Below are 25,132 nucleotides of genomic sequence, written 5' to 3'. Positions count from 1 at the left end.
TTTTCTATTTTTAAGTTTAATAATGTAAAGGTGTGGGGCTGTTGTGGGCTGACAGAGAAAAGAGTTGAGATATTCATAGAAGCAGCAGGATACTTTATAATGGTACCAGAATGCACAGCCATTTTTGGCTATAATACATATGAATTATTTATGCACATGTCTAAGCAACGACAGCTCTGCAAAAAGTAACATATGACTGGAAACAAAAACTAGAAAATGATAACCTGGGACTGGTTTTGGAAGCAGGTAAATGACAGTCATTACAGGCTGTTATTCCTCATCAAAGGAAACTGAACAGGAACAGCAGCAGCACCGGTGGGGTGCAGAGAGAGCGGTTTTGCTCTTCTCTCTCCCCCTCACCTGCTGATTAGCCTGTCACTGTCAGCTAACAATACCCAGGAAATAGCTCTCTCTGTGCACGGAGACAGGCCTGCAATAATTACATTGCATTACAAAAAATGCATTACTTTTGTACTTCTAAAAAATGTAATTTGGTTTTGATATAATTGGAGACAGGAGAAGTCACTGCCAATGCAGAAAAAAGCAGCAGCTTTGTCTGAGATAATATAGATTTTATGTGCCTATACATACGTTTGCATTGCAAGGGCATGCTGCTACTTTCACATTCAGTAACCATTTATTATGTAAAGTGACTGAAAAAGCTAATCAGTCACCACCCAGTTGTTCGTCTCTCCTAGAATTAAAATCATTGGCATCGTAAACAGCAACTTATATAAAGCATCACATTTCTCTTTACTAATGTGTTCTTCTTGCTGTTTAGATTCACATTAGACAATTTTCCGTTTCAGTCATCACATCCTGGTGACGTTTTAAATCTCAGAAGTTTAAAGCTCCCGTGCCTCAAAATAGCTCTCAAGCATGACTTCTCTCTAAGTAGGGTGGTACACCAGTGTAACAATTTAAATGTCCCCCTGCAACACTCTTCAGTTACCAGTTGTGCTTAAGGAGAAGGCATGTTTGAAAGCTCTATAAAAGCCCGCTTTTAATAGGGACAAAAACAAAACAGGGTCAGAGTCAAAGGTTTAGAGCACAGGTTTAATTACAGTATGCATTTTTTTATATAATTTTGAAAATACAGTATTCAATACAGGCAGGCAGAAAAGTGACACCTCCAAGTGCCAAAGATTTTTTTATTTTTATTATTATTTTAATATTCAATACTTGTCTCTGCCTCAGTGCCACTGCTACTCAAGCATGAGTATCCCATATAGCCTGTCTTCATTCTCATCCCTGCTCCACAGGGACCTCTCTAATGGGTTTTATTATCCACAGCGGGGAATCCAATCGTGCCCCACAGCTCCCTCTGCTGGCTGGAGTAGCAACTTCTCCCCAACTGCAGGCTAAGCATAGGCACACTATAGACTGAAATCAGATTCCAGCTAATAACAAGAGTTGTGAAACTGAACCCAACGTGTCAGGCAGACACAGGAAACCTGCCATGCCAGTAGGTTGACATTTTCAGCACCTCCCCTACTTGAAGGTTATAAAGACACGGCAAAGAGCTGCAATCTGAACAAACATACCCGCTACTCTGATGTGACACTCTACTGCTGCTGTGTGTTTGACAAATAAAAGAATCAGATATTTACCAGAAAAAAACAGCAATAGGAAAGCAAATAAGATGCAAAGACGAGCAGTGGCGCAATCCTTACAATTGAACAAGCCCTCTGTGCAGTGTTTGGTCCAGGCTGTCTCCCGAGGTGCCCAGCTCTCTGCTCTATCTTCCTCTGAAGCCGTGCTCCGACTCACATCATATCCAGCTGTACAGGCAAGGAGACAGGCAGATCAGAACACAATAAAGCCAATTACACTGGAGAGTTGGTTCAGATAAAGAACTCCTGAGCTCAAACATGCAAAGAGCTTTTAGACTTTATTGTGTGTGCCAGGTCAGGAGGCTTCCTGTTAGGTGTGCAGAAGTCCTGAAAAATACTCAGAGCAAGTAAAGGCAACCAGTTGTCTTGAGTAAAAAAGACCCGACAACAGAGGTATCCAGTCAACTAGCGACTCCAGCGTGTTTATACTGCAGGGGCGTAGCTAGGGTTAGATTTTTACTGAGGCAAAAAAAAAAAAAGTTGAACAAACCTCTTGCAGATCCTGTTCATGTTACAAAGGTTAAAGTTATCATCTTATAAAGCCTGGAGACTGTTCATGCAAACTGCAAAGCAATATTAAGTCCCTTGGATGATGATGTTAATGTTAAAATTTGATGACCCATATTATTTCAAAGATTAAAACTAATTGTCTCCCAGCAAAAACACAGCAACCTAAAATGACCATATTGACACTGTCAGAAATATAATAGGACAAAATATAACATCAATATTAATAAGTAGATGGGTTCATACCTTTATTGGCTTGCATTTGGTTAACTGCTACTTAAGTTGCCTTACACTGCTGGGACTGGTAACTGCTGCTGACTGGTTAGACTGGTGCTGATACTGCTGTGACTGGTGCTGACACTGCTGGGACGTGCCGACACTGGGACTGGGGCTGACACTGCTGGGACTGGGGCTGAAACTGCTGGGACTGGGGCTGAAACTGCTGGGACTGGGGCTGAAACTGACACATTCTATCAGTATGTACATCAGTATGTTACTATTTGTTATAATATTAATTAAACTTTTTTTTTTGTTCATTAAAAAAAGTTGTATTAAACAAGATAACATATTCAAAACATGTTGTATAGCAAAAAAAAAGTGTAATCCCTCGAGAATGATTGTTGTTTTTGAAGGAACTCAAACCAGTATGCTTGAAAGAAGGCATCCATTAGCCATAGATTCCAATTTACTGTATTCGTCTGTGTGTGTGTGTGTGTTTCTGTATGTAGTACTGTTTTTTTTTTTCAACTCTGTATTTTGATACACAGTACATTTGTACGGTTATAGTTTCTATTAGTACATTGTTATGTTAGTTAATTCAGTTTGCTTTAGCTGAAAAACGTTTGGGGAAAATACAAATGTAATACCATAATTGTAAAAAGCAACGTGTTTTGAGCTTGAGAGTGTTTTGAAAGTGACTAGCAGTGTGTTTTGAGTGTACTACTACACCGGTGTATTGCCTGTGCATGCACTGTTTCAGAGCAGGAGAGTAAACAAGTGACTAAGAAAATGACGAAAAAAATGTAAGCGGCGCTCAAAAATGTGATGTGTCAAAGACAACTTCTGTGTCGATCTCCTGTCTTTCACAATGGTTCCACAAATGGGGGCCCACAAATCTGTGATGTTGCCACCTCTGAACGTTTACACAGTTTCTCGCTCAATTCTAATATTCTTTTGTCAATATAAATGACGATAGGATGTAGTACAGTACTCTAGGCGGGGGAAACCGGTCGCAGAGTTCCTGGTGCTGCCTAGCGCACAGGCCGGGTCGCTATACATGCAAATACACAGCCACTATGCAATAATAAAACGCTATGCTATGGCAGGTAGGGTGATACTTGGACGAGCTGACTGTCCAGTTAAAGTGACAAGAAAAAACAAACAAACAAACAAACCAACCAACCAACCAACCAACCATACAGCCAGCTATCCCGGTTTAGCTACACATTTAATGTCATCATAAAAACAGGTACTTGGATTTTTGCTGTGCTGGCGTTAAAACATTCTACATGAAAAAAAAATATATCAAAACGTATTGCAGCTAAACATCACACTACGCAGGGGAAAAACAACAATATAAATAATAAATTCACTTAACATTGATTCTTACCAAGAGTTGGTTTCTTTAGAAAGAAATGTGTAATTAGTTGTTTATTTCTCCGTTTCATATTAGTGCTGCACTGTAAACCAGAGCACAGAGTAACTTGGGAAACTGACTAATGAGAAACGTCTTTGTGGTGCGAATTTTACATACCGCAGTGTCTGTACAGCCCGAGATCGCAGTAATGTGAAGAAATTAAAAATAATATATATATATATATATATATATATATATATATATATATATATATATATATATATATATATATATATTAATATTATTTTTAATTTCTTCACATATATATATATATCTCTCAATTTTACAAAAATAAAGTGGCTACATTTTTTTTTTTTTTTTATCTTTTTTTTTTCGTCTTCACAATTAAGAATTGAGCCGCCTCAGCTGCCTCAATGGATGCTACGCGCCTGTACTGTTTTCTTTTTTGTTCCCTCGCCATAGGACAGTGCCACTCAGTGTCTCAAAAATGTAATTGTGTCAAGAAAGAAAGTAAAAACTGCTAGATTCATTTTAATAATCAAAAACGATATAACGGTGCTGCATCGACTCTCCTGGTATTACAACATAGCCAGAAAATACAGCGATGCCTCTCCAAGCTGAAGCCATTTGTCATTCTGCTTAGTTCTATTAAACCTGTAAGAATGACACCGGAGCCTGAGATTGTTCTGCTTACCAAGTCATCCACATCCCCTCCGTCGTCAGCAGAGGGAGTTGTCTGCTCATCCGGCTTCTGCTCTAGAGCCAGGAACTGATTGAGAGACACAGAGGAGAGCTTGTTAGAGGCTACCCTTACATAAGGTAGTTTAGGTCTTACCGCTGTACTTTAAATGAATCTACATTTTCCTCATAGTTCATTGACGTATTATCCTATTATGACTTATTAACTATTCCAGCAAAATGTGATTCTGGAAGCGCTCCTCAAAGCTCATGGTGGGCAGGCGAGGTGGGGAAGCATATTAGTGTTGTACTGTGCCCTGAAGCCCATTGGCGAAGCATTTCTTTTGCTGGAGTAGTTCAATAAGCTTGGCAAGTAATAGCTAGGATGTCTGGTACGGCAGGAAAGTGAGGGATACAGTCTACGTTACCTGATTGGCTTCCATTTTGGACACTGTACTGCCTTCCACCTCGTCCTTGCTGATTAGGGTGATGTTATCTGCAGAAGAGCAGGTTTATATTTTAACAGGGGGGCACAGGCTGATTTAGCCAGTGTTACAATTATATCTGAAGAGCAGAGTCTGAACTCAGGTAAGAGCACCGGAAGACTTTTCACAACATTTCAAAACACAGTATTTCAGTAATTGCGTCGAGCACACGCAAAATGATTGCCAACATCATAAAAAGGAAAGGGGATTGAAGTAAAAAGAAGAAAATGAAATGCAAAGCTACTTACTGTTATTGAACACTGAGCTTCAATGAAACAATAAAGACAGAGTTGAAAGAACGCTCTGGGCTGCTCACTGAAATAATTTGGTGTACACTATTAAGTTTGTGATTTGTGATTTAATACATACAAAGGAACCACAGTATATGTGAATAGCAATACAATATTTGAAGAAAGCTGCATATTTGCTTGTCAGTACCAAACGTGGGAGTTGAGAACCAACTTGTACCCTGATTAACAGGACACACACAGACATGCATAGCCTACCTTGCACAAGAAGCTCCCAAAAGTCTTGCAGCACCCTCTCCTGGACACTCTTCTTCAGTGTCTGAAGGTAGCTGTTGTATGGCTCCACATCGCCAGCCTGGCAAAGCAATCAAACAATGAAGTGCTTTGAAGGGTTATTGTCATAATCATTTAGATCTGCTTGATTTTCCATTTCACTTTCCAATGTAACTATTCCGACTAGCTACGTAACAGAACCATAGTAAGATAGTGTTTTGTACATGTTAACACACTGACTGCCAGGCGGTGTTCATTTTGTGGTTTGCTGGCAGACACTGGTACCTCACACTTTGTGTTGCTGTGTTTTACAGTGGTTCTTAATGAAACACATTAATAGCCTACACTAACACAGTGAACAATTAAACTTTGCAAGTGGAAGCACTATAACTGGTCTTCCTGCAGACACACAAACACACACACGAAGTACTGCACAGCCCTGACCTTGCTAGATTCCTCGCGGAAGGCTTGCATGCAGGAGATGCTCTTCATGTAATACTGTGTGCCTTTGGTGCCAAGGAGCTGGTCTACCCTGCTGGATAGCTGCTGACACACTGCAATATACCATAGAAAAGGCAGGTCAGGCAGATTGTTTATAGTGATCCTGGGATGGCAATGACAGGACATTGCTGGTAAGAAGCCGCTGGCTATCAGAGGAATAGAAATACACAAGAAATGAGAGTCAGAGACAGGTCTGTGCCATTCACTGTTTCTTGGAGCTCACCTTGGCTAAAGGGAAGGCTCTTCTGTCTCATGAGAACGCGGAAATCTCTGCCTGGATCAACACTACCCACCTGGAGAAGTGGAGGAGGAAAGAACAACTGAGAGATGCGAGGGCTTACACAGACGCACGTTATCAGCTATTTCCTATTTACCTTGGGATGAGCTGGACATGGTTTGCCTAAATGCACAGCAGATATTAAAAAAATGCAGATAAAAATGAAAGATAAAAGACACTTGCACTATCCAGATCTAAGCTGTACAGATTATTACATCTAGACTGCAAGTGGAAAGAATAATAAAAACAATCTAGGAATTCTTTCTATAAAACACTCAAAGACATAGAAAATAAACTAGTACAATTCTTAGACTGTCGTTTCAACTAGAAGTCTTCATCAATGACTGCCAGCTTTAGGTAATATACCATGAAGCATACCGATACTGTAACTTTACAGATAACACTCATTCTTTTTTTTTTTTTGTTTGCTATCTGGTTGGCAGTCCATGGTGGATTTAGAAACTAAATGTATTTTCTGCACTTGTCTCACGAAGGTTCACACTTATAGCTGTAACAGTGCCTTCTGTGAGTCCTGCAAGGTTGAACTTTTCATCCTCATACCAACGAGCCTTCTTAGAGCTTGGCTCCTCTTCATTGCTGCAAACACAGAAACATGAGACTGATCGGCTGATTATTCAGAGCACTGCGGTCTCAAATTAAGTTTCTGTGCACGACGTAGACCAAAGCCTTGCTGTACAGCATATCCATAACGTGCAGCACTGGGATTTAGTCATGATGACCCATATCTTTTAAAATGGTTGTAGCTATCAAAATAATTCCATAATAATTGCTGTACTGGTCTCAAATGTTATATTAAACAAGAAATCTGGTATTCTAGGTTAAAGAAATCTTTGCTTGCAAGCTGTTTTCAGATAGCCTTGCACTTTCTTTAACCTGTGTGTAGTACCATATACCACTGTTTACAATTTGAAAATGTTTGCTAGAACATGTTTATTTAAAAACTGCTCATTATAGACAGCAAAAGTGCACAACAGGTATAATTTATTATTTTCATTTGTAAACTACAACCAATTTAATGTCTTTTTTTGTAATACAGGGACCAAAACTGAACTCAGTATTCCAAATACGGTCTCATCAGTATGTTATACAACCTCATCATAACCTCCCTTGATTTGTACTTTACACTTGACGATATAGCCATGCATTCTGTAGCCTTTTTAAATGGCCTCTCCACACTGCCTGGCTATTCCAACACAAAGCCAGGGTTCTGTACACAGCGGAGTCTTACAGAGTGTACTGCAGTTCTACAAGCGAGCTCTACTAGGAGGCTGTGTGGTCCAGTGGTTAAAGAAAAAGGCTTGTAACCAGGAGGTCCCTGGTTTAAATCCCACCTCAGCCACTGACTCATTGTGTGACCCTGAGCAAGTCACTTAACCTCCTTGTGCTCTGTCTTTCTGGTGAGACGTAGTTGTAAGTGACTCTGCAGCTGATACATAGTTCACACACCCTAGTCTCTGTAAGTCGCCTTGGATAAAGGCATCTGCTAAATAAACAAATAATAACAATACTAGGTAGATATGAAAAAACGCAGCCCTGTAAAGAGGCACCTACACGTCTCCGAAGATGTCCTGGGCAGTCTTCTGCTCCTTCTTGCAGATGGCCTCCTGCAGGGGGAAGCGCTGGCGGAGCTGCTGGAGGGGAGCTGTGCAGCGGGCCGTCACCTCCTGCGGTCTCTCCAGCATCCCCTTCAGCCAGGGCTCGGGAGGGGGCAGGGGAGCAGACGGGTTCAGAGCCCGGTGGTTCAGACACTGCATTGCCAAACGCACAAGATTTGCACAATGTTTTTGGCATATATTAAAATGGTGTTAACCATGATGTTGTAATAATTACATACATCTCTACTTAACATCTGATCACTCTTAATTTAATATCAATATTCGTCTGTGTCCATTTTTTATTATTTTAAATGTTTTACGTATTAGATATCAAAACTATTTAATCAGCTATTCTAGGGTGATATTTCTGTAAAGTTAAATAGTGCAGTAACATAGGACTGGATTTTAAGCTGTGCTGAGAATGTCCCTGAATTTAAATCTCTCAGAGAGAGGAGCATGTAATATGAAAATAAATGTAATTGATAAGTAACCTCACTAAATTAAAGCCATGCCTTATCATTGCAGCACAGTGAAAATTGGGCCCTATGTACTTGTGAATTGGGGATAGACCACATCAGCCATGAGCACATTAACAAATACAGGTTTACTTATGGATTACAGTGCCAGCTGAATTGTAAAAGGTTTTTATCAGTATTGATCAAATTGCTTTCCCCCATTCATTTTCACAACCATGTCCGGACTATCAGGTAGCAATGGGGAATGGAATTAACACCTGGGACAATAAAGAGTAAAAGTGGAGCAACACTGGAGTTAAATCAATGACATTTTTACAGAATGAAAATCAACAATGCTCAACGTTCGCTATGTTTTATTGCACGAGATAAGCGGTATGCATGAAATAGGAGTGCAGGACTTCCTCTGGTACCTGGAAGAGCCTCTGGAACTGGGGGTTTGGGATACTGCTGACTTCAAACAGGTCCTCCATCTCCTCCCCCTCCCCCTCCACCAGCATCATGGAGTCAATCAGGGAGTCCACCGCAGCCATCTGCTCCCCTGCACACACACACACACACACACACACACACACACAACCCATCACATCACACCGCCAGAGCTCCATTAGTATTATTATTAGGCTTCCAAGCCGGCTTGGGAAGCCAAATGTTATCTTTTTTTATTGTCGTTTTTCCTCCCAAAACTTTAAACTGCTCCTGTTCGCACGCGGTGTAACCAATCGACATAAAACTTGGCAGGCATCATCCTGTGTAGATTACAGTTCAGATGCAAAAAATTGCGCTCCTGCATCAACCAAGATGGCGGCCTGACGCATTTTTTGGAAAAAACCTTTCAAAATCTTCTTCTTGGGAACTGGTGAACTGATTGATGTGAAACTTTCATATGTCATCAGGAACCAAACCCTCTTCAAGTTTGCGAAGCAGAAGTTGCTGCGATCAATTTTACTATCAAATGGCTGCCACCAAATTCACCAAAACGCGCCCCGAACAAACTGCTTCTATTTGCAAACCGTTTAACCAACTAACTCTTAACTTGGTAGGCATCATTCTGGGGACAATGGAATTCAAATAGGGAAAAATTGTGATCTTTTGTAAAACAAGATGGCCACCAGACCTACATTTTCTTCTTAAATTTAAAACCGCTTCAGTTAAAAAATGGTTTATTTGGATTAACTTCAAAGCTGACAAGCATGCGTAAACCAATATGGCCACCTGACGCATTTCTTTAAAAACCTTTCAAAATCTTCGGTCAAACTAGCTTATAACTCCTGGGAAACCATATGTGCTCTATCCAAAAATGACCTTGCCTGTGACCGTTGACCTCTCCTTAAGTTAAAATATAAAACTAGCTTATAACTCCTTACAGAGTGTATATAGGTTAATGGTACTATAGAACACAGATAGGAACCCATATAAGCTCTATCCAAAAATCACCTTGCCTGTGACCTTTGACATCAACGGTCAAATGTAAAACTAGCTCATAACTCCTTACAGTGCACATAGGGTTATGGTTACTATACAACACATTTAGGAACCCACATATGCTCTATTCAAAAATTACCTTGATTGTGATTTTTGACCTCTCCTTAAGGTTAAATGTAAAATTAGCTTATAATTCCTTACAGTGTGTAGATTAGGTCATGGTTACTATGGTGTTTAGAGTTATAAAGCATCGTGAGATAATGAACTAATGCAGTATTTTGAATTGAAACTACTCTGTTGCTGACAATTTCCAACTGGTACTGAGCTTGAAAGCTGTAAAACTGCCTGGCAGTTCTAGTTATTATTATTATCCATTTATTTTTACTGTTTTCTAGCTACAAAACTGGGTTCAACAAAAAACGGATATAACCTGGCTTTGCAGGCATAGTAATTAGACTCCTATTGCATAGCAGTTTCGCCTATTCCAGGTTTTACTATGAGCTTGATCAGCCACAGTGTGCATGTAACAAGCTCAAGAGTTTCTTATTAAACTCATAGTAAAACCAGGAATGGATCAAACTGCTATGCAATGGGAATCTATTCCTCTATTCCTGCTTTGTATCCGCATACACACATTAATCCTTGAGTGTTTTATAGTCATATAGGATGCACATCCATTTATAAGATTTACTTGTTGGCTCAGTAGGGGGCACTCTCTTCAAGAACTCAACCATTACACCAACATGTTGGCATTGTGCTGTGTGTGGCGGGGGTGGTGATGTCATTTTTCAATGACTCCTGTCTAGTTTGTGGACTTTTACCATGCCAAGGAACTTCAAAATATAGCCCAGTGTGTTGTTCCCTGTGTCCTGTTCAATTTTACAGGTCAAAAACAATCCCAGACTTACCTGAAGGGATGTATTTCTTGTTGTTCTGAAGAGAAGAGAATGTAAACTGCCTGAGATCCTCCATGTAAGGTAGCTGTACATACATCAAGCACTGGGAATAGAAACAGGAATCAGCCTAGATCCCACAGAAGGGACAAGACAATTTCAAATAAAAAATAAACTTAAAATATTATGTTTTTTTCTTGACAGGCAGGGGGTCTGTCTGGGGACATTGAGAATGTAATGTGGATGTGACTCAGCCAATGCTTTAGGGGTCCCATAAATCTACGAATGCACAGCAGTGTGAACTCTTCCAGGTTCTGTACTCTGAGCCTTCATTTTAAGAGACCTGTACAAAAGATGTACAATATGTCTTATTAAACTCAAAGTAAAAGTTGAAATGGAAACCAAACTGGAAACCTAAATTATGCCTGGAGTTCAGAGCAGAAGGTAGGAAGCACTGTAGGGCAGCAGTGTGGAGTAGTGGTTAGGGCTCTGGACTCTTGACTGGAGGGTCGTGGGTTCAAGCCCAGGTAGGGGACACTGCTGCTGCACCCTTGAGCAAGGTACTTTACCTAGATTGCTCCAGTAAAAACCCAACTGTATAAATGGGTGATTGTTTGTAAAATAATGTGATATATTGTAACAATTGTAAGTCGCCCTGGACGTCTGCTAAGAAATAAATAATAATAAGTAAAAGGCATAGAATAGTTTAGCAGGTGAAGTGGTAACTAGGATGAATCATGATACTTCCTTTACATGATATATTGTGGAGCAGTGGAGGAGAGCATCTTGTATACTGCAAAAGCACAACATATCTACTTCTAGTCCTCAGCATATTTTTTGAATGATAAATTATACAGGATTTAAAGAAATCATCATTAGTGATTATTTTATCTTACACATCATAGAGAAGCCCATCAGGACCATCACATGTAACGCGATGTGTATTGTATCGTGATCTAAGTGCATGGTCATATCCCTAGCAATAACAGCTAAAACAAATTCATTACAGAACAATTAGATGATGCCCTGTGGTATCAGATGCAGCCCTGAAGACAACGCTGTGCTATTCCAAGAGGAGTCGTGTGAAGACGGAGGAGCAGGGGCTGGCTCACCTCGTACTTGTCCTGGATGCAGGGGAATGCCGCCCCGACCTGAGGGTTACTGCACCTGTTATATACGTAGCGAACGATGGCCACCATCTCCAGCTCGTCTAGGGCATGGATCAGGGATGAGAGAGCCACTGCAGCGTGCTGCAGAAACAAACACACACACACACGATACGCAGTGATTATTAAGTCACTCAGTTTACTGCACAACAATGAAATTCAGCAGGTGGAGGCACCAAATACCACCACGGATCACACAGAGCGCTGTAGACGATGCCTATTGTGTGACTTTCACTATTTAATATGTACACTATCGGTCTCGAGGAGCGTTTTCACTATGAAGATACCATTAAAACACAGCAGAGGGCAGCATTTTACAGGGAAACACACACCACCCCTGACTTTTTCATCAGTTTTCAGAACACGTACCATAAAATATATAGATTAAATATATATATTTACTTGAGAAAGATATGTACAACATATCGAAACGTTGGGCAGCTGGATCTTTGAGCTAAATATACATATACATTTATATATATATATACACACACATACACACACACACACACACACACACACACACACACACACACACACACACACATTACTGTGCAAAAGTTTTAGGCAGGTGTGAAAAAATGCTGTAAAATAAGAATGCTTTCAAAAAATAGACATGTTAATAGTTTATATTTATCAATCAACAAAATGCAAAGTGAGTGAACAGAAGAAAAATCTACATCAAATCAATATTTGGTGTGACCACCCTTTGCCTTCAAAACAGCATCAATTCTTCTAGGTACACTTGCACACAGTTTTTGAAGGAACACCCACCACAGCTACCCACTATCTCTGCCCTTCTTACCTTGTCATTCCTTGCAGCGAACACCTTGAACACTTGGCTGCCCATGAAGTGATGCCGCATAACCTACACAACAAATCAGGGAAACTGAAGTTTATTTACAAGAAGTTTTGTCCAGTCCCAATGCCGGAAGTCTGTTCCATGCATTAAAATCATCTTCACATCTTGCACACTACATGTTTCCTTCGCATGTTGCATTTTGATGTATTATGATTAATGTTGCATTTAATTAAAAAACAAACAAAAAAAACCTCAGTGCTGTGTAAGTGGTTGCGGGGAAAAAAAAACAAGACTGAGTTGTTCTCATTTCCAACTAATGAAGGGACCTACCCACAGTTATAGCAGCACTGTGTTACTTCAATATACACCCCCAAAGTCTTGGATATAGCTCCAGCCCATTCAGAATGTTTGCAGAATGGACACGTATCAAATAAACTAGCAAATGAGATTCGGAAACGATGTATTTCCTTTCAGAAAGAGGTCTGAGGACGATCCGACCTAAAAATGCATTTCCTGACACAACACATGCACAATCATCTACACTCCATTGAGAGGGAAAGACGAATTCGGCCACAAATTCCATCTCCCTATCAGTTTCTGAACAATCTGATGTTGAAATATTGTCTGGCATTATTTCGGACGTTCTGTGTATAGTCACACTGTGTTGCTGAGGAAAATTAGAATTTAATTTTTTTAATTTTTTTATTTTATTGAATGCAACATTAATCATAATACATCAAAATACAACATGCGAAGGAAACATGTACAGTGTGAAAGATGTCTACTACACAAATCGAAAGCAGGTACAAGTTCCTTCCTTATGGAAGATTAGACGGACCATGTTTGTCACACAGACTAGTGTGTTTCCACGCAGAGGTAATACAGCTTATACAACGCTTCATTGGGCATGCGCTGGTACGTTTCAGAGTGCATGTGAGGGTACATGCGGAAGTCATGTTTTTTGACTCAAGAACAGTGATTTTGGACATAGCAGTGTGGCACTATGCAGATGTTTGGGCGCATACGGACTATTATACAATGATCAAATACATTCGGAACATCAAGGTGGGACAGTATGTTTTATTTTTCATGTAGTGCTGATGTACCCTTTAAGGAGTCAGATTTGAAAGCGACTGCAGATGACACATTACCTGACTCTGCTTTGTAAAGCCCAGCACGGAGAAGCACTTCCCGTCTGATTTGTATTTCATCTGTTCCTGGTCAACCTTGGAGAAGGGGACAATGTCGCTGCCAAAGCAGAACCCTGTGCCAAGACACAAGACAGGGGAGAGTGACTATGACCATCTTTCTCTGAGAAGGAGATAGAAGGAGGCTCCCTATAGCCTGGACTCTTTTCTAAAAGCACAGGTATAGGGTCATTCCAGCCCCCCAAGTGGACCAAATTCGGGGGATATTGACAAAATGGTGACAGGACAAGTGGCAGGTGCATGAAAAAAGAAGAGCACATGGTGAGAATGTGTCTGAAAGTAGTAAAAAGGCCAATTTTGATGACCTTCAGTTAGATTTTTTTTATTATTGTGGGGAATTACCCATTGAGAAATAACATTACTAGAATTTCATTTTCATTTTTATTGATGTAGAAAGTCGAGTAACTTGAGCTGGAATTATCATATCAGTAATACACATTGATCGGAAAATAAAACTAAAAAAACAGTTCTGATGGTAACTTATAGATCCCTGATATTTCTCTCACCTGACACTACATTAGCGTTACATGATCCTGATATATCATTAACTCCTAAATGAGCTTATAAAGCCATATTATGTTATTTGCTTCTACCTGTCCAACTCTTTGGTACAGGTTTTGCATTTTGAATGAGGAAGCAAGTGATTAACGTGCAGGGCTTGGGTCCAGTGATTGTGATGTTAGAAAGAAGTTGTAACGGCATCAAGCTCTGGGGTGCCAAATAGTAATCAATGTCCTATCAAATTATTTAATTTAACTGCATTACCAGGACTTTACATAAATAAAGAAACAACACATGTTACAACAAATTACAAAATGAAGAAAATGTTAATTAACCTAAATAAATTAAATAAACAATTGATTGCTATGGCTTTAATAAGCAATATGCAACAATGAAAAGCTTTTCATCCTGTATTGGAAACCGGCTTTAAATATGGTCCGTCCAATAGACTAACTTTATCATTATGTTGCCAAAGACACCTCTTTAGTAATCAATGCCAGTGGTTGTGGGAATATACCCTCACAAGCCAATTTACATTAGTAAACTGAAGCCAGGTTTCAATAGGTTCCAGGAAACACACATATATGCATCTCAATATGCATAACCATCAATTAATCAATAATAATAAAATAAAACAGTTAATTAAATAAAAAAAGAAACACAAACGCAAGCTTTGTAAACTATAAAGCAATATTAAAATAGTCTAATTATCAAAACAAAAAGAAAGAAAAAAATGAAGTTACTAAAATAAAATACAGAAAAAAAAACACACATAATACTATAAAGCAGTGTTTAAAATTATATACTGGTCAAAACAAAATAAATTAGTGAATTAGAGAAATAAAATAATAAAGTAAAGAAAACGCACGAGTCTGTAATACACAAGGTTGGCAGTGATACTGCAGCAAGAGAAATAAATAAATAGTTTTCAGCAAAAATAAACCTAACATTCATAGACAGAGTAGTGTTCATTTAATATGCTGCGAGTCAATTGTGTTCGAGTTGTTTTCACTTCCTTACAGAGACTGTATTGGATATTTAACCAGTCACAGGAAAGTTTATTTTTCTTTAACAATCGGATTGTGCGGGAGTCCTTTTAATGACTTAAAACCGAGCACGCAATATTCAAAGCTGTACTTCCTGTTCCGCTGGAACAAACAGGTTAGTTAACCTTGTTTGTTCATCCGGCCTCTGGCACGTAGTTTGTTCTGAATACTCAGTGAGTGTTTTAGTTAAGGTTTTCTCATGCAGCCGCTGAGGATATAGAAAGGTTTTTTTTTTTCCCCATTCAAACCCACCGACACTCCACCATCACTCACAGCCCTCAGCTCCAGTCACACAATACCTTCCATCATAGACCGCATGCAGCACCAGATAGACAGACAAGAACAGGAACAGCCAACCTCCATACAACACCCGTAGTCACCTCTAGCGAGCCTTCAAAGCAAGCTCACTGCTCAGCTTTTATACACTCATTTTTTTTCTTCTTTTAAAACGTACAGTATCGATTTACTGTGTTTGCTACAAAGTCATCTGATAGAGTAGTATTAAGGTTTATGTGTTCTTTGTTTCTACCCTGAATGGTGTCATCCATGGGAACCTCAGTCTCGTTGTCATCGTTGAGGCAGAAGACGGTCTCTCTCTGCACATCTTCTTTCCTCAGTGTCCGAGCGTCCACTACTTCCCAGGACTTCTTCATCTTCTCCTCTGTCACCTGCTTTCCAAAGGCACAAGAAAGAAGAGAGACAAACAGATCAGCAGAGGTTATATAGCATGAGCTATAACCTGACATTAAATGTGCTTCACAGAAATAAATTGAATGTCTGCCATCAACTTCTAACTTCATGTACAGCAGTTTCATTCTAGAATTCAAAACAGGTGCTCTGGAAGGACTGTGGATGCAGTACAAAAAGAGCTGTTTGGGGTTTTGGGTCCAGAAGTATCTGAGCTGAATTCTGGGATGGTTTTGGGATGTGGAACAAAGTATACTGGAGGGCTAAGTAGAGAACACCAAATTGATTTCAAGCCAGATTCAAACCCAGGCCTCCAGTGATGAAACGCACCAGAGGCTAGTGAATTAGCCTGCTGTGCCATTCCATAAAACTGGCTTTGTTTGTTACACCGACTAAGTAAAAACATCTTGGACTTGTCGATTACCTCCCTGTGACACAGATAGATGGTACAGCAGGGATGGTAATAACACTCCCATTGCAAAGCACGTTGATCCATGCCTGGTAAAGGTTGAGAACGGGGTAAAGGGAGACACTTACCGCCTTGTACCCGACAATGCGAATGGTCAGTGAGGAGCCGATGGTGAGCTGGCAGGGCCACGCCAATGGCCTCCTCTCGATTTTCTTAAAAATGGACAGCTGCTCCATTGACTCGCTGGAGGAGACAGCACAAAGAGGGTAATCACCTGATGGTTTGGTTCAACATTTGATCCCTGGGATTATATTTTAATAACAGCTCTGCAATTGTTATAGCAACTTTTAAATCAAATAACAAAAACAATGATAACTGTGTGCAGTTCAATTATTATTATTTTTTTTCTCCCCAATTTGGAAAGCCCAATTATTTTTATTTCAACCCGGCCCACCGCTGCCACCCCCGCATTGACTCAGGAGGGACGAAGACGGACACACGCGTCCTCCGAAACGTGTGCCGTCAGCCGTCCGTTTCTTTTCACTCTGCAGGCCCGCCATGCAGTCACCTCAGAGCTACAGCGCTGGAGGACCACACAGCTCCAGGCAACTTACAGGCAGGCCTGCAGGTGCCCGACCAGTCTACAGGGGTTGCTGGTGCGCAGTGTGTCGAGGACACCCTGGCTGACCTAAACCCTCCCCACCCGGGCGGCGCTCAGCCAGTTGTGCACAGCCCCCTGGGAACTCCCGTCCACGGTCGACAGTAGAATAGCCTGGACTCGAACCAGCGACCTCCAGGATATAGGGCGCATTCTGCACTCCACGTGTGTGCAGTTCAATTTTATGCACTGAACAAAATGCCCCCAAAATGTAAATGGTATAATGTTTCCTGTTAGTCTTCTAAACATATTGGCTGTATGGAGATCAAATGGACAGACCCCCAGTCTGCTGACCTGAATGTATGGACCTCATCCAGCCCTTCCTCTTCATCCAGAGAGGTCATCACCTTCCTGACCATCTCTAAGCCTTCTTTCTGCTTCTGCGTGAGGCCCTTCCTAGAGTAGGGGGGCTGTCCCGGTCCAGCAGCAGCATCCCCGCGACCTCTGCTCTCCTCTTCCAGGGGGAAGGGCAAGCTGTTAAACCATCCACAAGTCAAAAGATTATTACTGCACTGTGAACAGGCTGGCTGGTGGTAATGTCAGACCTGCAAGAGACGGACACACAGACAGTACTGCAGGGTATGAAAAGCTGCTTGCACGTTTTATTAATAAATAAAAAGGTTGAACAAAACACTTCACAGAAACAAAAAGGCACGGTGGCCAAAACAAACAGACACTAAACAAACACTGATCAAACCCTAAATAAGGGTCAAGCCAGCACGAGTAGCAATTGTTATTTTGGTTGGTTTCTCTTTCACTCACGTTCTTTCTCCCTGAACACACCAACCCTGTGTGCGTGAAACACTTCTTGCAGCTGTGCCGAGACTCGATTGTTAATCATTCATTCAATTTAATCTCGGCAGCCTGCCCGTGAACTAATTGTGCACTCCCCCTGCCCCCATACAAATACCCACGTGAAGTGATTGTGCAATCCTGTACCTAAATACAAACATACATTTAAAAATCACCTGTGCTACAGAACCCACACTTCGTGCACCACTACACACATACATAGAAACATAAAATACGCACAGGGGCGGGTCACCCCGCTACATGCACCAGCAAAAAGCAGTCCAAATTTTGTTTTCTTATAATTGAATCTTCTAGTCTAACAGCAGTAATTAAGTAAACACACCTAGACAAAAAGGGTTCTGTAGCTGACATCAATACAGCGTTTTTGCATTTACTGTCTATTGGAATAATTTGTCTCTTGTGGAAGTTCTGTTAAAAACAACAGAAGGCAGAATTTCTTTTGACGGATGATGTATTTTGCATGCTTGTCCCTGCTTTGCAAAGTGTCTATCAGATTACACAAACAAGCACCATGCTGAAAACACAACTCAATTACTTACAAGAACTGCAGGGAGATTCCTCCTTTCTTTAAATTGTCTATGATGATGTCGATGTGGTCAGAGCTGCAAGAGCTGCACAGGTCTGTGAATATGGCAATGTGCAGCTTTTCATACTTCTTCACACTAAAGGCGACATCAAACAACACTTTACTTTGCTTCTGTATTTGAATTAAAACACAATAAATACAAGAAAATGTGAACTAGCGATTAGTTGGTTAATCTATAGCTTTGAAACAGGTTCTGGGATGGGAACTTGCTTATCAAATTACATCCATCTCTAATGTTCACCAAAAAACTAAAACCAGTATCGCTCTTCAGTCTACTCCCTCACTCAATAATCAATATACTGTCATTTATTTTGTAAAAACAATTGAATTACACTGCAATTACAGTAATTCACCACCTTTCGAATCTTTCTTCATTGGAGAATTATAAACACAACATTAGTCTTACAGGGTTTCTTTCTGTAGAAGGTCCATACAAACAACCAGCGCATCAAGAACTGATGAAAGTAAATGTCAAGGCTTTGAACAGTTTTTAATGCGGTACAATTGATGGTATGAGGACATTTCACGTGTATAAGAGAATGTCATTATTGCAATCTGACAGAGTGTTTGGTGTACGAGGTTCAAAACCAACGATTTTTGACATAAGACCACATGCACCTGTATTCTTACCTAGTTTCACTACAAATGCATAAGCTGATATACTACATAAAAACGTACAGGTGGTCTGGAGTGCAAGATCTACAAACTCCTATTATTAGTGTGCTCAAAATTTTACCATGTCCTTTTAAACAAGGTTCTAACTGCATTGCAGTAGCCTGCAGATGTATGTTGGTAACCGTCTTTTGGTACAGCAAAGCAGACTCCTGAACAAATCACCACACACAGTGCGATTCCTTTACATTCTATGCGATTCCCCCATCCCCTGTTCTGTGTTACCATGTGGAATTGATAGCCCCCCTGTCCTGTATAATGCCTGTATCTCCTCTGTGATAAGAACACAATTCACCTGTGCTACCCTTCTTCACTGTATAGTGTCTTCTCTATGGTAATGACACTATCCCCTCTGTACAGTGTATGCCTGTGTGCTAGGTTTCCCCTGTGATAAGGATACAGTCAGTCTGCTGGGCTCCTGGCTGGATATCGCTCTGGATCTCATCAAGCAGGTTGAAGTCCGGCAGCATGAGATGTCGATGCACAAAGATGTTCTGGTACTGGCCGTCAAAGGCCAGTGCGTTGTTGGTCTCATCCGACCCAAACAGTACCAGGGCAAGCTCATCCTTGTTGTCTGCAAACACCTGCAGAGGAAAAACACACACAGGCTGCACTGAAGCTGTATAACACTCAGGGAAGTACAGGTTACTGTTTGGTAAGTGATGGATCATTAGCTGACAGACTGTGTATAAGCCTGGAGAATAATCAAGTAGTACACTTGTTTTTTTAAATAACAGACCTAGCTTGAAAAGCTGGTGAAAGTTTTATTTTCATGCGTTCTGGTTAACAAGGAATGTGATCATCACGACATTGAGAAAAACACCTAAATATTTTTATTTTACTTTTTTAGAATTTCGGTGTGGATCATTAAATCAAGAGATCAGAAATCTGAAATTCAGAACTACCTTTTACAGGTTTATAAACAGTTGCAAAATGTCACAAAGCATTTTAATTAATTCATTAACTTAGACAGACATATATATATATATATATATATATATATATATATACACACACACACACACATACATACACAAGATTTCCATTACACGAGAGTAGATGTTAAAACTTCATGCTGATTTGAACTCGGCTCTCGCCAAGATAAGCACCAACTAAGACGTAGCTTTACAGTAAACTAATGTGATCCATATGTGTCTCCCTCCATTTACGTTTCCTTCCATATGATGATGTAGATATCCTTCTGTCTGGTGTTAATGGCTGAAGTGTAATGCTGGCTCCAGGGATCAGCTTATTTTGCCTCCCTGGCGCATCAGCACACACAACGGCTGCGATGCTGGCTCCGGGGATCAACCAAAGTGCGGCCTCCCCAGCGCATCAGCATGACAACCGTCTGGATTGAGCTAAGTAGGGTACATCTCTGGGGTTTTCAAGTGGGCACCTTCCATCCTCAGTGTTTCGTCGACTAGCCCACGACACCTCAAGAGGGCTCGACGGTGATTCTGGCGTCCCAGCATCACCCCCCTCCGTCCCCCACTCAACTCAGCCCAGCTTACTTACCTGTCCCCAGCCAGAATCTTTCCGTCTCAACCACAGCCAGTTGCTGCTCCTCTCTGCTGCTTCAGATAAGTTCTTCACTGTGCGACGCAACTCTTGGCCACTGAATCCGACGTCTCTGAGAAACCGGGTTGTAGAGTGTGCCACAAATCCTCGACACACACACACACAAGTTTAAATTGTAATAATAAAATACCTTGTTTTGAATTCAAGTCATATAGAACCCGACCTTTATCGAAATAATCAGACTAGACAACGTTTCTAGTGAATACAAAGGAACAGTTTTATTAAAAATAAAACTAAATAAAGGAAAAATTAAAAGGTGCAACAACTAAACTAAAATAATACAGAAAGTTAGAATTAACTAAACAGTACAGAAAAGAAAAGAAAGTTTAAACAACGACACCCCACTCCCGCTGGTTGATCAGCGATCCAACACAATCTGTGGGAGATTCCCTTCAGGTTACAACTGCATTCCTGACAGCTATTTAAGACGAAGGTTAGTCTTAACAGTGGTATCTCTAGTAACTCAAATATTTACTTTCGTTAATATTTGATAATCAAACCATCATTAAATCAGTCTCATAAGTATAATTCTGGTTCAGAAGCCAATTCTCACTCTTGCGAGATAAAGACGCTCTTTGCGTCCAGAGAACCTATCAAGAATTTTATCAAGACAGCTAAATTTGAATTCTAGCCTTACGCAGAATGATAATTGGCTTATGAAACTCGCATCAATTTGTAACTCAAAGCATGAATAGAAAGCAATAATACTTTTCTTACATTCCACTTAAAACAAACAAAAAAAAATTACTTTAAGGTTTGCTTATTCTCGAGTTCATAAGAGGATTAACGGTCGTGCGCTGCCTCATCCAGCTGATCCGTGTCTTCAACAATACAGGTGCTCAAAAGGCTCTCCTGCTGGCCAGGACAGGTCCAGGTTCCGGGGGTCTGCCTTCCTCGCGTTTCGTCTCCACTTCAGGGTACGAAAGAAATGTCTTTGCAAAGAACTAGAGTCATTAACTATTTAGGTATTCCACTGAAACAGCAATTCCTCCACAAGATGCGCACTCTTCGTCCGTTTATGTCTGGGGTATTCAACCGCAAACTCCAGCACTGCAAATGTTCATCCAACTCTTTCTCCGGTGACCAATCGTAGCTAAGTTAGAGATTTGATTGCATACTTTTAAGATTTTAGACATCTTACGCAGCGGACTCCCACATCAAGGCAAACACTGGAATAGTTATCTCGTATTAGAGTTGTCCGAAAACAGGATCTCTGTTCCAGCTGGTCTCAGTTCAGACTGGTTTGTGTAGCAGAACCTTGGATTTCATGTCGGGAGCGTTGTTTGAGTGTCGCGCTCATACGTTTGTAATGTTCTCTTTACCCCTGTGATTGGATAGTTTGGTTATTGTGGGCGGTGCCTGAGTCCACGTGGAGTGTTTTTCATTGGTTGTTCTCGTTCCGATGCAACCCCTTGTTCTCCATTGGTCCGCTATTCCGCCCCCTGTCGGCTGGATTTATGTGATGGACTGTCTGGTTTGCGGCGCCGAAATTCTCATTCAGCGATCGTGAAGATAAGCCATTTGTTCAGCAGTTAGTTTATGACTCTTTTTAAAAGCATTCTTTGTCAGAAGAGAAGACACAGAGAATGGTTTAAGATTCCCCTCTGTATATTTCAATTCTGTTACTTTCATACACAGAATAACATTATGACCCCAGTGACGCAACATACCAGTAACATAAGAATTTCAAATTCTGTCGAATTGTTTTTTTTTTTTTATCTTTGGGGAAATTATCTTCTCAGCACGTTTTTTTTTATTTTTCGATTACAGAATATGTAAGGGGAGGACACTAATTAGGTATCTATGAAAAATGCTTTGCAAGTCTAATGGTATTGTTGTTGCTGATATTGTCGGGCTCTAAACAGTGACTGGACTTGTATCATAAGAACAGCAATGGCATTTCAGTGAACTGTAAGTCTCAGATTCATCATTTACCTGGCGCTGCACATACATCTGAATGATCTTCTTGGCTTGTTCGAAAGGAGGCACTACCCCCGGAGCAGAGTTACTCATGGAGAACCCCACGTCCAGACACAACACCATGGCAGACTGAAAAAACACCAAGAAAACCATGGATCACAGCAGTACACTATTATTAGGAAAACCATGGATCACAGCAGTACACTATTATTAGGAAAACCATGGATCACAGCAGTACACTATTATTAGTAATAGAATAACCACAGAGTATAAAAAAACACTGCATGGGGTAGTGTGTGATAAATGAGAATTGAATGCCCACCTGTGGAGTTATGTAGCATCCCACCCCTCGAGTGGGCATTAAATTCTCATATCACACACTACATGCATTATTCTCATATCACACACTACCCCATGCACTATTCTCTATATATCGTACAAAAAAACACATCAGCACTCGTAAGCCTCCCTGCCATCAGGTATTAAATGAAATGCAACCCGATCTGCTGACATTTTCTTTGGCAAGTTAAAATCCACTTCATTTGTGTAAACATTACCAGCTGGTTTCACAGACCCTGGAGTACATCACGTAAGCTTAGTCCAGCATGAGTGCTAAACCAGCCAGAACAAAATTTAATGATTGTAAAAAGAAAATCGATAAGATCAGCTAAATGAGGAGTTCTATGAGAAAGTGACACAAACAAAATAATATCAAGGGATTCTGAATTACCCTCCTGTCTAACATAAAGGTACATGACGTTTTCACCTTACAGGTGAAGTGAGTTAAACACACACACATTTCCCATGACCTACCACAAGGAGGCATGCTTTACTTTCTCTAAATAAAGACAGTTTCAGTTTGCTAGTTTTACATGTTGAGGCTTGTCAGTACTGTACCTACAGTAGGATACGTATGAGTTCGTTGTAAGACTGGCCTCCTTGAATAATTAGACAACCGTGCTGTTAAATTAGGATACAAAAAGTAATTACTCGCCAAGTCAATCTTTGCATTACCAAGCAGCAATGAAAGAAAGCCCTTAGTTTTTGAGTTGGCTTCACCCCCATCAGACTAAGGTTTTTTGGTATAATTTTGTTCCTAATGTCTAGATTCTATTTCTGCCTGTTGCCAAGCTGAATAATTGTCCGTTTAGATGTAAAACAATCTATTTTGGACCTACCGGTACCGTGCGCTTCATAAAGTAGAACGCCTTCATTGCAGATTATTAAACCAACCTTCTCGTGTTAACTCGTCTTAAATATAAATATACTACAGAATATTGTATTTAAATATTTTTATAATTTCTTGACGTTTACTTTTTAAAAACTTATTTATGTATTAATACACCGGGCATTTATCAGGAACTAGTTTGTTTGTGCGCTGCGCCAATTACTTCCTGATTGTGTGCATAAAAAAAAAAAAAACTCCCGCTTTGCAGTTTATTTCTGTCACAGCTGATAAGAGGCAGTGATGCGATGCAACAAAATAATCATACCGAACGTAGCACCGCCTATTTTATACAGAATATTCTTCTCATTGGTGAAATTTGACTACTATTTCATGCTCTGCTCACTCTACTGGCTCCCGATCACCGCTCGCATCCGGTTCAAGACTCTTGTACTCGCCTTGACCAGACTGCACCCAGCTACCTCCAGACCCTCATCTCTCCCTACACCCCCACTCGACCTCTCCGCTCCTCCTGCACTAGAAGACTGGCTCTACCTCCTTTATGCGCCCCTGCCTCCAGAGCCTGCTCCTTCTCCACCCTCGCCCTGCAGTGGTGGAATGACCTTCCTACAGTTGTCAGGACTGCCCAGTCCCTGACCACATTCCGGCGCCTCCTCAAGACTCACCTCTTCAGACAGCACCTGTAGAACTCCTCTTTCCCTCTGGACACTTTATCACTCTTCCTTAATGCGCTTTACTTGCTCTTATCTGCTCCCTATTTTACTGCATTTAATCCTGTACTTTAGAGTACTGTAATCTGTCACAAGTGTTATTTAATCTATAGTATTTTGTATTTAATTATATCCTGATGTAACTATCACTGACACTGTTATCTGCTCCGTTATTGAATCGTATTTTGTCATATACTTGTACTTGCTAGAACCGAAGTCATTGTATTTTATCTTGCTCTTAATTGTATTAATACTTATATTGTGATTCTTGAAATGTATAATGTATTTTTGTTTACGACTGTAAGTCGCCCTGGAAAAGGGCATCTGCTAAGAAATAAATAATAATAATAATAATAATAATAATAATAATAATAATAATAATAATACAATACAATACATACATACATACATACAGTACATATATATTTACGTATCCGTGAATAAAACCTTTTTGGCATAGATTGCTGCCTTACACAGCTGGTAGCAAAGGAGACCCACCTGTCTGCACTATTGCCATGCACCCACTGGAAACATCTCCTCATGTTGAGATTGTGTATGGTTTCTGCTTGGTGTGAAGCTCTGCCTGGAATGCATGCTCTCA

General features: G+C 40.5%; 1 protein-coding gene across 1 annotated transcript; it reads right to left on the bottom strand.

Annotated features, from left to right (window-relative positions):
- Positions 1-1,042: 1,042 nt before the first annotated feature.
- On the bottom strand, positions 1,043-24,340 carry LOC117426297 (X-ray repair cross-complementing protein 5-like). The gene is made up of 21 exons (XM_034043738.3): positions 23,814-24,340; positions 22,651-22,764; positions 19,535-19,718; positions 18,869-18,917; positions 18,416-18,538; positions 17,358-17,537; positions 16,534-16,648; positions 15,839-15,977; positions 13,706-13,818; positions 12,558-12,620; positions 11,699-11,836; positions 10,602-10,692; positions 8,682-8,809; positions 7,752-7,948; positions 6,686-6,776; positions 6,126-6,195; positions 5,846-5,955; positions 5,387-5,483; positions 4,824-4,891; positions 4,412-4,486; positions 1,043-1,781 (listed from the first exon to the last, which is right to left on the bottom strand). Exons 1-21 carry the CDS (start codon positions 23,847-23,849, stop codon positions 1,767-1,769), a joined length of 2,196 nt encoding a protein of 731 aa, XP_033899629.2. The 5' UTR covers positions 23,850-24,340; the 3' UTR covers positions 1,043-1,766.
- Between the last annotated feature and the right edge of the window lie 792 nt (positions 24,341-25,132).

Source organism: Acipenser ruthenus, chromosome 11, assembly GCF_902713425.1.
Source record: "Acipenser ruthenus chromosome 11, fAciRut3.2 maternal haplotype, whole genome shotgun sequence".
Taxonomy (NCBI): domain Eukaryota; kingdom Metazoa; phylum Chordata; class Actinopteri; order Acipenseriformes; family Acipenseridae; genus Acipenser; species Acipenser ruthenus.
Note: the sequence above shows the minus strand (reverse complement) of the source record. Positions and strands in the feature narration are given on the sequence as shown.

Bases quoted from the DNA above. Each gene is read 5' to 3' on its own strand.
- LOC117426297 (XM_034043738.3), bottom strand. From the start codon at position 23,849: ATGAAGGCGTTCTACTTTATGAAGCGCACGGTACCG. The intron at 12,621-13,705 runs GTAATGTGTCAT...TTTGTTGTGTAG, and splicing joins GCTTTACAAAGCAGAGTCAG to GTTATGCGGCATCACTTCAT. The intron at 5,484-5,845 runs GTCAGGGCTGTG...TTGCTTTGCCAG, and splicing joins TCCGCGAGGAATCTAGCAAG to GCTGGCGATGTGGAGCCATA.